This window comes from Cervus canadensis, chromosome 18, assembly GCF_019320065.1.
Source record: "Cervus canadensis isolate Bull #8, Minnesota chromosome 18, ASM1932006v1, whole genome shotgun sequence".
Lineage (NCBI taxonomy): Eukaryota > Metazoa > Chordata > Mammalia > Artiodactyla > Cervidae > Cervus > Cervus canadensis.
The window spans coordinates 16,288,486-16,302,750 of NC_057403.1; the positions used below are offsets into that span (position 1 = coordinate 16,288,486).

The 14,265-nt window shown below is 48.6% G+C and overlaps 1 protein-coding gene across 1 annotated transcript; it reads right to left on the reverse strand.

The window, feature by feature from the left end:
- Positions 1 to 4,177: 4,177 nt before the first annotated feature.
- On the reverse strand, positions 4,178 to 11,663 carry LOC122421579 (C-X-C motif chemokine 17). The gene is made up of 4 exons (XM_043437715.1): positions 10,860 to 11,663; positions 6,785 to 6,865; positions 5,624 to 5,722; positions 4,178 to 4,600 (listed from the first exon to the last, which is right to left on the reverse strand). The coding sequence occupies exons 1-4, from the start codon at positions 10,936 to 10,938 to the stop codon at positions 4,503 to 4,505; spliced, it is 357 nt and encodes a 118-aa protein (XP_043293650.1). The 5' UTR covers positions 10,939 to 11,663; the 3' UTR covers positions 4,178 to 4,502.
- Between the last annotated feature and the right edge of the window lie 2,602 nt (positions 11,664 to 14,265).

Genomic DNA, 14,265 nt, shown 5'->3' on the forward strand with positions numbered 1-14,265 from the left:
AGGGGGCTCTGGCTCTGTGTCTGGACTGCTGGGGGGTCACCTGAGCTCACCTGACGTTCTGGCAGGTCTTAGTTCTTCCTGACTGAATGAAAGACCATCCCTGGGAGCCCCTCCCCCTCTCCCTTCCTCCAAGCTCAACTCACCTGTGTACCGGTATTGTCTGGGATTCTGGCTGCTGCTTTTCTTCCTGGGTGTTGGTGTGACACCAGCCATATGGCAGAAAGAGAAGAAGTACTAAAGAGCCTCTTGATGAAAGTGAAAGAGGAGAGTAAAAAAGTTGGCTTAAAACTCAACATTCAGAAAACTAAGATCATGGCATCCTGTCCTATCACTTCATGGCAAATAGATGTGGAAACAAGGGAAACAGTGACAGACTTTATTTTGGGGGGCTTCAAAATCACTGCAGATGGTGACTGCAGCCATGAAATTAAAAGACACTTGCTCCTTGGAAGAAAAGCTATGACCAACCTCAGTTCAGTTCAGTTCAGTTGGTTAGTCGTGTCTGATTCTTTGTGACTCCATGGACTACAGCACGCCAGGCCTCCCTGTCCATTGCCAATTCCCAGAGTTTACTCAAACTCATGTCCATTGAGTTGGTGATGCCATCCAACCATCTCATCCTCTGTCATCCCCTTCTCCTCCTACCTTTAGTCTTTCCCAGCATCAGGGTCTTTTCCAATGAGTCAGTTCTTCGCATCAGGTGGCCAAAGTATTGGAGTTTCAGCTTCAGCATCAGTCCTTCCAATGAATATTCAGGACTGATTCCCTTTAGGATGGACTGGTTGGATCTCCTTGCAGTCCAAGGGACTCTCAAGAGTCTTTTCCATCAACCACAGTTCAAAAGCATCAATTCTTCAGCACTCAGCTTTCTTTATAGTCCAGCTCTCACATCCATACATGACTACTGGAAAAACCATAGCTTTGACTAGATGGACCCTTATTGGCAAAGTAATGTCTCTGTTTTTTAATATGCTATCCCTTGGACTGCAAAGAGATCCAACCAGTCCATCCTAAAGGAAATCAGTCCTGAATATTCATTGGAAGGACAGATGCTGAAGCTGAAACTCCAATACTTTGGCCACCTGATGCGAAGAGCTGACTCATTGGAAAAGACCCTGATGCTGGGAAAGATTGAAGGCAGGAGGAGAAGGGGATGGCAGAGGATGAGATGATTAGATGGCATCACCGACTTGATGGACATGAGTTTGAGCAAGCTTCGGGAGTCGGTGATGGACAGGGAAGCCTGGCGTGCTGCAGTCCATGGGGTCGCAAAGAGTCAGACATGATTGAGTGACTGAACTGAACTGTTGCTGGCCCATTGAATCCTGGCATCACTTCATAACCAGATTGCCCCTTGAAGGCCAACTTCATTCCGGGGGTCACCGTTCACCTCTCCTGGCTGGCAAATCAGTCTCTAAAGTAAACCCCACATCCGAATCTGCACCAAACTCTATTACTCATTCAAGAAATGTCTTCGCTCTGAAGTGGGTTTCTGCATGGTGGTAGGTTTGAGGGGTGTGTGTGTGTGTGTGTGTGTGTGTGTATAATTTAATTAATTAATTTATTATTATGCTGGGTTTTCTTTGCTATATGGGTTATACCCTTGTTGCAGCGAGCTGTGGTTACTCTTAAGTTGCAGTGTGAGGTTTCTCATCATAGCAGCTTCTCTTGTTGCAGAGCACGGGCCCTAGGGCGCACAGACTTCAGTAGTTGTGGCTTCCGAGCTCTAGAGCACAGGCTCAGTTGCTCCTCGACAGATGGGATCTTCCCAGACCAGGGATCAAACCGTGTCTCCTGCATTGGCAGGTGGATTCTTAACCACTGGACCAGCAGAGAAGCCCTGGTTTGGTTTTGCTAGAAATCTCCACGGTAAAGACCCCGGCTGGCCTTTGGCTCCCTGGGCTGGAGCTGTGTGCTGAGCCCGCAGGGTCTGACTCTTGCCATCTTTCTCAGGACATAGGTTTAGTCTGGGCTGGTGGTTCAGTTTTGGGTGGGGATCTAGGCTGCGCCAGAGGTGGTTGATCCGGCTTCTTGTGGGGCTACAAGAGGCTCTATAGGACCAGGTTCTGACTGGGCTCCAGATCCCTGTCTCAGTTCTGGGTCCTGTTGAGTTCTAGATTCTTTTCCTGGCCCAGGTCTGTGCTGCGAGGCAACTTCCTGTTTACTGAAGGGCACCCTTTGGATGGGAGGTGACGTCTGCAGGGCAGAGGCCTGTGGGGCATGAAATTCTTGGTACAGAGCAGACTTTTGTTGTGCTCGAGGTTCCTGCTGGGCTTCAGCTTGGTGATGGGCAAGGGGCTCCTGCTGAGTGAGGGTCTTTGCTGTGCAGTGGGCTATTGGATCCTTGTCTATTGGGTCCCTGCTGATCCTTGGATACTGGCTGGTCTGGATGTTTTTTCTGGTGCAGGCTCCAACTGGGTTATAGTTGTCTGGTGTGGCTTTGATTCTCTAACAGGCTTAAATACCAACTTAGAACCTGGCTCTGCTGTGCTTTTTTTTTTTTTTTGGTCAAGGGAGATATATATTTTTTAAATAATTGTATTTATTTATTTTTGGCTGTGCATTTATTTTTGGCTGAGTCTTTGCTGCTGCACGGGCTTTTCTCTAGTTGTGGTGAGCAGGGGCTGCTCTCTAGTTGCGGTGGCTTCTCTTGTGGAGCACAGGCTTGGTAGTGAAGGTGCACGGGTTTAGCTGCTTCGCGCCATGTGGGATCTTCCCGGACCAGGGATCAAACCTGTGTCTCCTGCATTGGCAAGTGGAGTCTTGATCCCTGAGCCAGCAGGAAAGCCCTTGTGGGAGATATTGATCTCCCTAGCTTCATCCCCCTGGGTCCCCACAGACCTCCTTTGTCACAGATCCCTCATGGGTTACTCATGATGGCTCCCCCACCATCTTGGGTTCCACTCCTTCAACCTGGCATCCCTGGTCTTCCTTTTGGAGGTGGTCGGCAAGTGGGCTGACCACCAGAGGGTTATGTCTTAAAGGGGCCCCATCCCACTCCCCACTCAGATAAAATATTTCTTGTCATAAGGGCAGCATCCCAGCTGAGTCCTCTGTTTCATCCAGATGACAGAAGCTAGACTCTGGAGGAATGTTCCTTTTCTTTCTCGATTAAAAAAAAAATTTTTCTTGGCTGCGCTGGGTCTTAGTTGTAGCACGTGGGATCTTCCTGTTGACATCTTCCTGTCGGCAGGATCTTTAGTTTCGGCATGCAAACTCTCAGTTGCAGCATGTGGGATCTAGTTCCCTGACCAGGTACCAAACTCGGGGCCCCCTGCATCAGGAATGCGGCGTCTTGACCACTGGACCTCTAGGGAAGTCTCGAGTGTTCCTTTTCTTACTTCTCCTTCTGATGTTTGAGGAAAGGGTCAGAGAGGGAAGCGGGATCTACCCCACTGTAACTTTCCGCTCTTTATTTATTCTAATGGTTCCCACTTTTATTTCATTATATTATTGTTCTGATCATTTTATTCCCATGTTAAAAAAGAAAAAAAAGACAGCTTCCCATTTCTACAGCTGGAAAGCCCTTTTCAGTGGCATTTGAGATCTTACATACTGTCTCTCCCAGGTGGCTCAGTGGTAAAGAATTCGCCTGCAATGCAGGAGACACAGGAGATGCTCGTTCGATTCCCTGCGTTGGGAAGATCCCTTGGAGCGGGGCATGGCAATCCACTCCTGTATTCTTGCCTGGAGAATCCCACGGACAGCAGAGCCCAGCAGGTTATAGTCCGTAAGGCCGCAAAGAGTCCGTCATGACTGGTGACTGAACACTCTAGCCTTGAGCTCTGCCTTTGCACATATATCTTCTGTAGTTGCCTGGAAGCTTAGAGTCCGGTGACCATTGATGATGATGATGGTGGTGATAATCATAAATACTGGGTAGGCATTTTATGTGCTAGGAAATGGAGCCAGGTTCTTTTTAAACTTATATTATCATTAGTAAGACAATGTCTGATTCATTGCTTTCACTGCTTTCTTTGCCCTACCTAGCTCTTACCTCAGGAAGGTTTGTTGGATGAGTAAAAGAGTAAAAATTTGGGCAGCAGAGAGAGACTGAAGGTGGTGTTGGATAGAGGTGTGTATATAATCTGGAAATGGTTTGGAATGAACAGGGTAAAGTGGACCGTCTGGATTGAACGTGCGTTTCGAGACCCCATTTGAAAATGATTTTGATCTATTACATTTAAGTATATTTATTGATTTTGTTTGCTGTTTTCCTGTTTGTGTTTATAGTCAGGGAGGACCAGCTCTAGGTACTCAGAGATTCTTGGTTTCTTTCAGGTAAGTAAGCTTAAGGCTGTGTCAGGGGCAGCCCCAGGAAAAGACTGAAAATGAAGAAGGCACTAGAGGGGGCAATAATCTCAGGGAAAATGCTTTTGGGATGATTTAGGGAGTGGGGACAGGAATGGGGGGACGTGAGGTGGGAGAAGAGTGTCTTCTAGGTGCACTCACAGCTTTGTTGACTGAGAATGTTTCATCGGGAGGGTGGGGTCTCAGAGCGCCTATAAGGGCAGAGCAATGCTTTCTAGCAGACATCGTGTGAGAAATTGCTGGCAGGCTTTGGAGGGCGTGTTTGACTTCCTGTGGTGTCTTTGGTGTCCTAGGGTGAAGAGAAAAGGGAGACACTGCAGTTAGAAACATTTTTAGAATTTAATTTTTTTTAATGAGAACTTTTAAAATGTTACAAGTGAGACTCACCCCATGATTTCCCCCATGGGGGAACAATGTAAATGAAAAAATATCTACAGTAAGGAGATAAAAGATACCCCAACCCTTGCTTCCACTCCTGATTCTGGTGAGCACTATTGTTACTAGTTTGCTGTATGGTTTTCCAAACCTTTTGTATATAAATGTAATTGTTGTTGTTTAGTCGCTGAATGGCCTCTCTTTGCCACCCCATGGACTGTAGCCCGCCAGGATCCTCTGTGGGATTTCCCAGGCAAGAATGCTGGAGTGAGTTGCCATTTCTTTCTCCAGGTATCATCCCGTTCTTGATCATGTAATATCATAATAATGCCACAATATCGATCAGTTTAACACTTAACAGTATACTTTTTATATGACATTTCATTATACCTAGACCAGGGTAGGTCTAGATCTCATCGTTTGACTCCGACACCAGTGTCATTGTCAGAGATCAGTGACCAGGTCGCCAACAGCCCCTCTCCCTCCATTTGGATAAGCAATGGCATTCTATCATCAGAGGCTTTGGTGAGCCGTCTTCTAGTATTAGGGGAATTGTGTTTTGCTTTTCCTGCTCTTCCTGTTTCCCCACTCGTTGACCTTGAGTAGGATGAGCTAATCCTGATCTTCATTTCATCTCTCTTGTCTCTTAACCCCTGCTTCATCCCTAGCTGGGGCTTACCTGGTGGCTCAGACGGTAAAGAATCCACCTGCAATGCAGGAGACCCAGGCTCGATCCCTGGGTCAAGAAGATCCCCTGGAGAAGGAAATGACAACCCACTTGCCTGGAAAACCCCAAGGACAGAGGAGCCTGGGGGGCTATAGTCCGTGGGGCCGCAAAGAGTCAGACACGACTGAATGACTGATGCTTGCACTCTCATCCCTAGTCGATTCCACAGAGCGACTCTGGTTTAAGGAGGGTCGTTCTTTGACAACTTACTGGTTTTCTTCATCCTGCCCTTGAAATGATCACAGGGACATGGCTTTGTCAGCCTGGGCGCTGTCATGAGTGTTCTTCTAGGGCCTCTCAGGAACCAATCTGAAATAAGGGGGTTGCTGCTTAGGAAGGTTCACATGTTTGAGGGCTAGGACTTGACTTGCCATCTTCCTTACCTCCCAGTTGTTTTTCATATTTCAGTGGGAAAGGGTCAACACAGAACAGTTATATGAGCACCAGGGTCTCTAAGTTGTTTTGCTGACCTGTATGGTCAAGAATGGGCTTTCCCGATAGCTCAGTTGGTAAAGAATCCACCTGCAATGCAGGAGACCCTAGTTCAATTCCTGGGTCGGGAAGATCCGCTGGAGAAGGGATAGGCTACCCACTCAAGTATTTTGGGGCTTCCCTTGTGGTTCAGCTGGTAAAGAATCTGCCTGCAAAGCAGGAGACCTGGGTTTGATCCCTGGGTTGGGGAGATCCCCTGAAGAAGGGAAAGGCTACCCACTCCAGTATTCTGGCCTGGGGAATTCTCTGGACTGTACAGTCCATGGGGTCGCAAAGAGCCAGACACGACTGAGCGTGTTTCACTTTCATGGGCAAGAATTTGGTGGCAGGTTTGGAGGAAGCATCAGAGTGTCATTAGGGAGACCAAAAAAATGAGCAATGAGTGGGAGGGAGCTTCAAGAGGGAGGGGACATAAGTATACATGTGACTGATGCACGTTGTTATGTGGCAGAAACCAACACAATATTGTAAAGCAATGGTCCTCCAATTAAACATAAATTTTAAAAAATGAGGAATAAGAGGTGTCTGCCTTTCAGTGGCTGCTTTACTTCGACTAAGCCATTTTGCCCCTCTGATTTCAGTCTTGCCTGTGAGTAAAATAAGGCTGAGAATGGGGTCCAGGAAGGTCTTGGAAGGCAGCCCTGGGTTGTTGGGGGAAAAGGTAAGGGAGAGGGGGCCAGCCAGACCTTCAGCCTGGACCCTGGACCCTGGAGGAGTCTGGCTCTTACATGAGACTCAGGAAGAAATGAGTGGTGGGCTGGGGGAGAGGGCAGGGGGCAAGGGCAGCTCTGGTAATATCTGCTCTGCTCTCAGAAAGATTCAGGGGAGCAAGTGGGGATCTCGGCGGTGCACTGCTGTTGTCGATATTGTGTTACTGACCTTGGCACTCACATTCTTGGCCTCCTTCTCGGAGCCACCTCCCAGAAGCCTGGCGTTGGTCCCTCTGGCCTCTGGCGACCCCTGTGGGAAGGAAACTGGTCACTTCCAGGAACTGGAAAGGGAAGGCGCCAAGGCCCTTTTCCCTGTGCCTCTGGGTCCGCGCAGCTCCATCGCGCTTCCTATTTACTGAGGGAGCTAGGGTACTTCAAGAGAGGGGTATTGTCAATGGATAAGGAATCAAAGCATAAAATCCGGCCTAGAGAAAAGCTTAGCTGGAGGTAGGCAGAGAAAGAATAGCTTCTGGATAGAAGAGAGGACAAAAGGTAGGGATATTGATCAAGACCTGACAACTTCCCCCATTAAAGTCCCTACCCTACACACGTTATTCTCCTGACTTAAGAAATAAGAGCAAAGAGTAGATTATTCCATAAACCAGTCAAGAACTTCACCTGACCTCTGTGTTTGGTTGTATTTGAATCCATAGTCCCCGTTCAACTGTTAACATAAGAGGATGGTATTTACCTTTGTCCCTCTGGAACAAACCCATTTCTCCTTTTGTCTCTATTCAAGTCTGTCGTATCACCTGATGCTCTCTTATGCCCGTTTTGTGTTTCTTGATATCATTACCAAGCTGTTGTTATAGCATTGCACTAATTAAGTGAATCACCATCTCTTTTATTTTGAGGTGAGAAAACCGAGGCCCAGAGAGAGTCAATGCAATGCCCAAGTTCACAGCGTTAATGGTGACTCATCTGGAGCTAAAACCTAGGTCCAAGGCTCTTAGCCTTTTAGTCTTTCTTCGAACCTACATGACCTAATGTCATGGGAGCTATTTATCATAAGTAATTTTCTAATTAATAGGTAATCTTATAAGGAATTAGTCTGTTATTGTAAGTAATTTATTTCTTAACACTGTCATTGCTTCTCAGTTATTTATTTTTTCCCCATTTCCCCATGAAAAGCATATTAAGCAGGTACGTGGTTGTTTTAAGAGATAAAGCAAGATCAGATTTTATTTGGAGATTTCTGGGCAGGATTATGTAGTGTTATTTCTGCTCACCAGACTGGGTCCAACATTGCAACTACCCTTGCCTGGGAAACGGGAATTGAGCCTGGAATTGCATTCCCTGGGGGCCTCAGTGAGCTTTCTGCATCTCATTGCCCTTATGCCTTTGAAGCTACTTGAGAATGAAATTTTACTCACTCGATTTATTGAACACTTACTAGGTTCACATTATCCATCATTTACTCTTTACAACAGTTGTACATGCTAAATGGTGTTTTACTCATTTTAAAATGAAGCTTAAAAAACTTAAGCATCTTGTCCAGGATTCCAAGGGGTTCCCAGGTGGTAGAGCAGTCAAGAATCCACCAGCCAAGCAGGAGACGCGGGTTCGGTCCCTGAGTGGGGAAGATCCCCTGGAGAAGGAAATGGCAACCCACTCCAGTACTCTTGCCTGGAGAATCCCGTGGACAGAGGAGCCTGATGGGCTACAGTCCATGGGGTCACAGAGAGTCGGACATGACTAAGCACGCAAGCGCGCGCGCACACACACACACACACACACACACACACCAGGGTTAAAAAGTGAGTGATGGAGCCAAGATTTGGATCACGGTCGATCCCCTGAATTCAAGTCTGAGTCTAAAGGTCTGGGTGAGTCTAAATGTGTCACCATATTTGAGAATTATTGGTAAAGCAGTGGCTCCCCTGGGGAGTGGGTTACCCTCCAGGGGATGTTTGGCCATGTCTGGAGATATTTTTGGCTGTATTAACAGGGTGGGGGCGGGGAAAGGCTGCTATTGGCTTCTAGAGGGTAGAGGCCACTCGGATGTTGCTAAACAGGTTAGAAAGACCAGAACAGTGCACCCTGCCCCTCTTACAAGAGGACTTAATCTCTAATGTCAACAGAGCTGCTATGAAACCCAGGTGTCCAGTCTCTTAAGGGGAACATTTTGAACTTAGAAACCTGAGGATTTATTCTTCCACTTAGATGTATTTACCTAGCACCTTGCCGGGTCATGGGAGGGACATGGAAACAAGATACCAGGTGGTGCCAGGGGCGAGGTTACAGCTCAGAAGGGCAGGGGTTGGGGTAGGAGACCCACCAACACTCAACCCAAGGTGGAACGTGGACCGTGCAGAGAGAGTCCAGTCGGGGCCCAGCTTGTGCAGGGAGGGGAGGGCTCACGTCTGCCTCTGGGACACATCAGGGCGGCTGTGGGAGCAGAACTGAGCTGGTGGGAGGACGCAAGGGCAGCTGGGGAGCAGCCGAGGTTCTGAGATCCCGGCTGAGAGGAACACGGGCCCTTGTTAGTGCGGGGGTGCGGGGGGATGGTCGGGAAAGGCGGCCATGACTGGAGCTTGGAGTCCAGGCTGAGGTCTCCAGCCTGGGGGCCCGTCACAGCGGTGGAAAAGACTTCCCTCCCAGAATGCTGGTCTAGGGCCACCCCCGCCGGGCCATGGGGCCCAGTGGCTTCCAGAGAACTCTATAAGGGAGAAGATTCTGGAAATGGGTGCAGGAGGGTAGACTCCTGATTTTAGAACCCATTCGATGCTGCTGCTAAGTCACGTCAGTCGTGTCTGACTCTGTGCGACCCCATAGACGGCAGCCCACCAGGTTCCCGTCCCTGGAATTCTCCAGGCAAGAATATTGGAGTGGATTGCCATTTCCTTCTCCAGTGCATGAAAGTGAAGTCGCTCAGTCATGTCTGACTCTTAGCGACCCCATAGACTGCAGCCTACCAGGCTCCTCCATCCGTGGAATTTCCCAGGCAAGAGTACTGGAGTGGGTTGCCATTGCCTTCTCCTACTCGATGCTGAGTGTGTAACAAAGCTATTTCACCTGAAAGTAGCGTTTGGGGAGATGGTCACTTAGGATGGGAATATACGTGGGGAGGGGGTCCCATCTGCACAGTTGTTCTGCTAAGGGCTGGGCCACTCTGGCTGTAGGGAACAGTGGAGCGGATTCAGGACTCCTAACCCAGGATCTGCTTCCTAAAGGTGAGCTGTTCAAACAGGGCTGGTGTGCAGTCCTGCCCCGCCCCCGCCCCAGGCCACAGGCGCGAGGCCTTGTACCCAGAACACAGAAGCAGAGCCGAGAACCAAGGTCACCCCCAAAGCTGACTGAGCCCCTTTGTAACTGTTGCCTGGAGAACCCCATGGACAGAGGAACCTGGCAGGCTACAGTCCATAGGTCACAAAGAGTCGGACATGGCTGAAGTGACGTGACACACACATGTAACCATTGCCAAAAGCCCACGATCATCACTAACAGGCTTCCTGACTCCAAATTAGTCAAAGATGCCCACTCCAGTAAACACCCTATAAAGCCCCAATCAGTCCCCTAACGCCAGCCTTCCAGCAGGAATTGTCTTTGTCTTGAGGCTATAAAAATTGGCTATTAACCCACTAACACCGTCGACTCTCCCTGGCCTGTCAGGAGTTGTCGGCCCGCTGTGCTCGCAGGGCCCACGTTATCTCTGCTCTTTGTTCTTAATAAGCTCACTCCCTTCTGTAATGCTCTATGTTTGGAAATTCTTTTCCAACCGGCGCTCAGATTGCCTCAATAGCTCAGTGTGGTCACAGCTTCAAACACAGGTATTTACCTGGTGGTGTGATTTTTCTGGTTTATCACCTTACCATGAAAAAGCATTAAGAATTATTGGGGCATGTCTGGTGTACTAGGAAGAATATAATCGAGGATGACTGACTGACTGGACGCACACTTGCTTTCAACACCCTCCTTGCATGGCCTCCAGGCTCGGTCCCCAGGACACTCAATACCCCCAAACAGGGGCTGGGGGAGAGGTAAGGTCCTTTCCCGCCAGCTACCCTTGCAGACACTCCATACACACAGGCTCTTTTAACTACACGACACTCAGGATTTAGGTTTAGTTCATTCCTTTTTGTAAATGAAGAAACAGGCACGCAGACAGGCTAACTCACCGCTAATCCCCGTAGCCTGCAGGGGCTACATTTTACCACGTGTGTGGTCATGCTCTTTTCTGTGTCGCCACATTTCTGCCCCCTTTTTATCTTTCATAGAAAGTGGACTTTTTTTTTTTTTTTTACCTGTGTGTGAGCTGCTGGAGACTGCGGACATCAGCATTAGTGGCAGCAACAGGAGGAGGGAGGAGATTAGAACCTTCATTTCGCCTGTCGATGCTGCTCCGTGGCGACTCTTCAGCAGCTCCCAGTGAGAGGGTCCCCACTTCTCCCGGCGGCTCAGGCCGTGCGTGGGACGTCGCTGGGGTGGGGGGCGGGGTCTGCACTTTACTCCCAGACCAGCGTTCTCATTAGAGGGCGGGAAGGGCCGAGTGGCGCTGGCCTTGTTAGGTAACAGGTCGGACCATGTGTTTTATGGGAATCTGGGAGGCAAAACTGGCCAAACAAATGAAGCCTTTGTAGGAACACGAGAGGGTGACTGGTAACCTGGCAGCCATGCTCATCCCCTCCCTCCTCCCTCCCGCCTCTCCACCCCGCAATGTGTTATGATTTCTTCTTGTGGCTTGTGTGAATTTCCTTATACGTTTGAGTGACGTTTTCTAGCTTAGTGTCTGGCAGGAAAAGTGAGGGCTAAGGGTTGACAAAGAGGATGGCACGGCCTGTCTCCCCTCTGCCTTCCCCACTCCCAGCCTTGGCACAGTATCAGACGTCGTGGTGTCCCCACTGTGGAGAGCGTCCTCCAAGTCTGTGGCTGCATAAGGAAGGAAGCAGAGAGGGTGGAGGAGAGGCTCTTCTTGCCCAAACACTGCCCTGGGGCACTGGGTCAAAGTGCCTGGAGCTTGCTCACACTCATGTCCATCGAGTTGGTGATGCCATCCAACCAGCTCATCCTCTATCGTGCCCTTCTCCTCCTGCCTTCAGTCTTTCCCAACACAGGGTCTTTTCCAATGAGTCGGCTCTTTGCATCAGGTGGCCAAAGTATTGGAACTTCGTGGTATATGGGCTCATGGCTCCTGCCTAGAGGAGAGGTGCTGGGAGCCGGCACATGAGATCCCACCCATGACAAGGTCACGAGGAGAAAGCCTGACAGGCAAGGCGGATCAGGTTTTCAGGGATTTCGAAAAGCTGCCCCCGGTGCTCACCTTAAAGATGATATCAGTCTTTCTGATGCTTGCTTCAATAGACTACTCCCTAATTTCTGTGACACAGGCAGAAGGCCTTCCCCGATCTCTTCCCAAATAAAAATCAATTTAGAACTTTAATCAATAAGTTTCCCAGGTGGTGGTACTTTATGAGATTATTCAGGGTGAAAGGAGTGTTTTAATTTAAACTCCTTTGCTGGTAGTTTGTTAGCCAAATGCATTTATGCCCTTGGTACTAATATGCATGATTGCTTATAATATCCTAATCATAAAATAGCATAAAGAACCTGATTATATAAAAGCCCTAATAGACATAGAGCATTTTTGAGGGGTGAAGGAGTCCTATTAGAAAACATAAGAAAAATTATTCTAAAAGTAGCTATTGGGTTAACATTTGCTTGCTGTGTTTTTGCTTTTAATGTGCTAAGGTTGTGTTATAGAAACCGTTGTTAATATAGTTAAAGATCTAGAGAAATAAGAACTTAGCCCTAGTGTGGTAACAATGAGATGGTTGTTAATTGTCAGCCAAGAGTGCTTGGCAGAAGCTGCCTCACCAAAGTCGCAGAGTCAGTCTGGGGTAAACTTCTTAGATAAACGCAACTGACAACTTCTGCAGAAGGATTAATTTTTGTGTTAACAAGGTTATACTTCTACTCTATACTGTTGCCCTATGAGACTGCTACCTTTCAGTCACCATAGAAACAGAAAATAGGTTTACATTCACCTGACCTGCATAAAATGTTAATAGGCCCCAAGGCCAGAAGATAATATACAAGACCCTCATAAAGAAGTATGCAGAAAACACCCTGGTTTCGTGAAGGACAAGCTGACGTAATGTTAAACTATCTTCCCCTTAGAAATGTACTAACTTAGGGCATAAAAGCCACGGTAAAAATAAAGGATTGCCAGACTCTGCTGCACCCCCCATCTGGTCATTCTCTCCCCCCACCCCTACCCTCTCTCTCTCTTTCTCTCTCTCTCCCTCACAGACTTGGCCCTATCAAGGCTGGTCTCACGTGTCTTCTCTCGCTCACTCGCTGACGCCGTTCATCCTGAGGGTATCCCCTGGATCATGCTGAGGCTGGACCCCAGCAGAGAGGGACGTGGGTTGGCGGAAGACCCTCAAGGCTTCAGGTCCAAGAGGATTTGAGAAGTAAAAGCCACAGTAGGGACAATGTCTGCCCAGGCTGCTGGGACTCCTGGTGCGAGATCTTGTTTGAAATCAGTCCAAGATGAAAGAGAGAAGTGATATTTCTTGGAGCAAACATCAAGGGTCCAGAAGGGCAGCACTTACTGACGTGACTCATTCCAAAGACTTCAGGAACTGGGCTCAAAAGTAGAAGAGAGGCTGGTCTTAAGGGCTGAGAGCTGTTTGTGGGGCTAAAAGAAAGAAAATAAGTGCTTAGTCATGTCCGACTCTTTGTGACACTTTGGACTATAGCCCACCAGGCTCCTCTATCGACGGGGTTTTCCAGGCAAGAATACTGGAGCAGGTTGCCACGTCCTCCTCCAGGGGATCTTCCTGACCCAGGGACTGAACCCGAGTCTCCTGTGTCTCCTGCATTGCAGGCGGATTCTTTACCTGCTGAGCCGTTGCGGAAGCCCTTGTGGGGCTGAGGGGAAGGTTAACAAGGAAGTCCTCCCTGTTCCTCCAGGCAGGTGTGAGAAAAGGTGGTGTGACTTTGTTCTAGTCCAGAGGAGGGAAGAGGCCAGGCGTGGCTTTTGTCTGCTCATCCCTACTCTGTCATTTTCAGATGATTTTCACCTGTGGACCTGTTGGAGACTTTGATTGTAGACTTTGCTATGAAGTTTATAAGCATCGGCAGGTGCCTGGCACTTCACTGGATAGTGGAGACTGTCCTTGAGTTGAAGGCGCCGTCTGAGCTTGGTCTAATGTGTAAAGCACTAATGTGGCTCCTCCCTGGAAAATTACTATTAAAAAATTTTTTTTTTATTCATTTACTTATGGTTGCCCTGAGTTGTTGCTTTGCATAGGCTTTCTCTAGTTGCAGTGAGAGGGGGCTACCCTTCATTGTGGTGCTTTTCACTGTGGTGGTTTCTCTTGTTGTGGTTCATGGGCTCAGGGCACACCGGCTCATTAGCTGTGGCACCCTGGCTTAATTGCTCTGTGGCATGTGGAATCTTCCCGGACCGGGGATCGATCCCATGTCCCTTGTTTTGGCAGGTGGATTCTTATCCACTGAGCCACTACTCCCTGGAAATTTCTAACCATGCTCTCTGTCCTCAGGACCCTCAAGTCTAACCAGGGAGACGACACACACTTCATAAAACCTGGGGATATTGTGCAATCAAATTTCAGAAGTGGCAGCAGTTCACGGTGGACGATGAGTAGCTCCAAAACCTCGGGGTTCAGTGGAACTTGGGCTGGG

Bases quoted from the DNA above. Each gene is read 5' to 3' on its own strand.
- LOC122421579 (XM_043437715.1), bottom strand. From the start codon at position 10,938: ATGAAGGTTCTAATCTCCTCCCTCCTCCTGTTGCTGCCACTAATGCTG. The intron at 6,866-10,859 runs GTAAAAAAAAAA...TCCTTCCCACAG, and splicing joins CTCCAGCAGCTCACACACAG to GGGTCGCCAGAGGCCAGAGG. The intron at 5,723-6,784 runs GTCAGTAACACA...CCCTTATTTCAG, and splicing joins CCAAGAATGTGAGTGCCAAG to ATTGGTTCCTGAGAGGCCCT.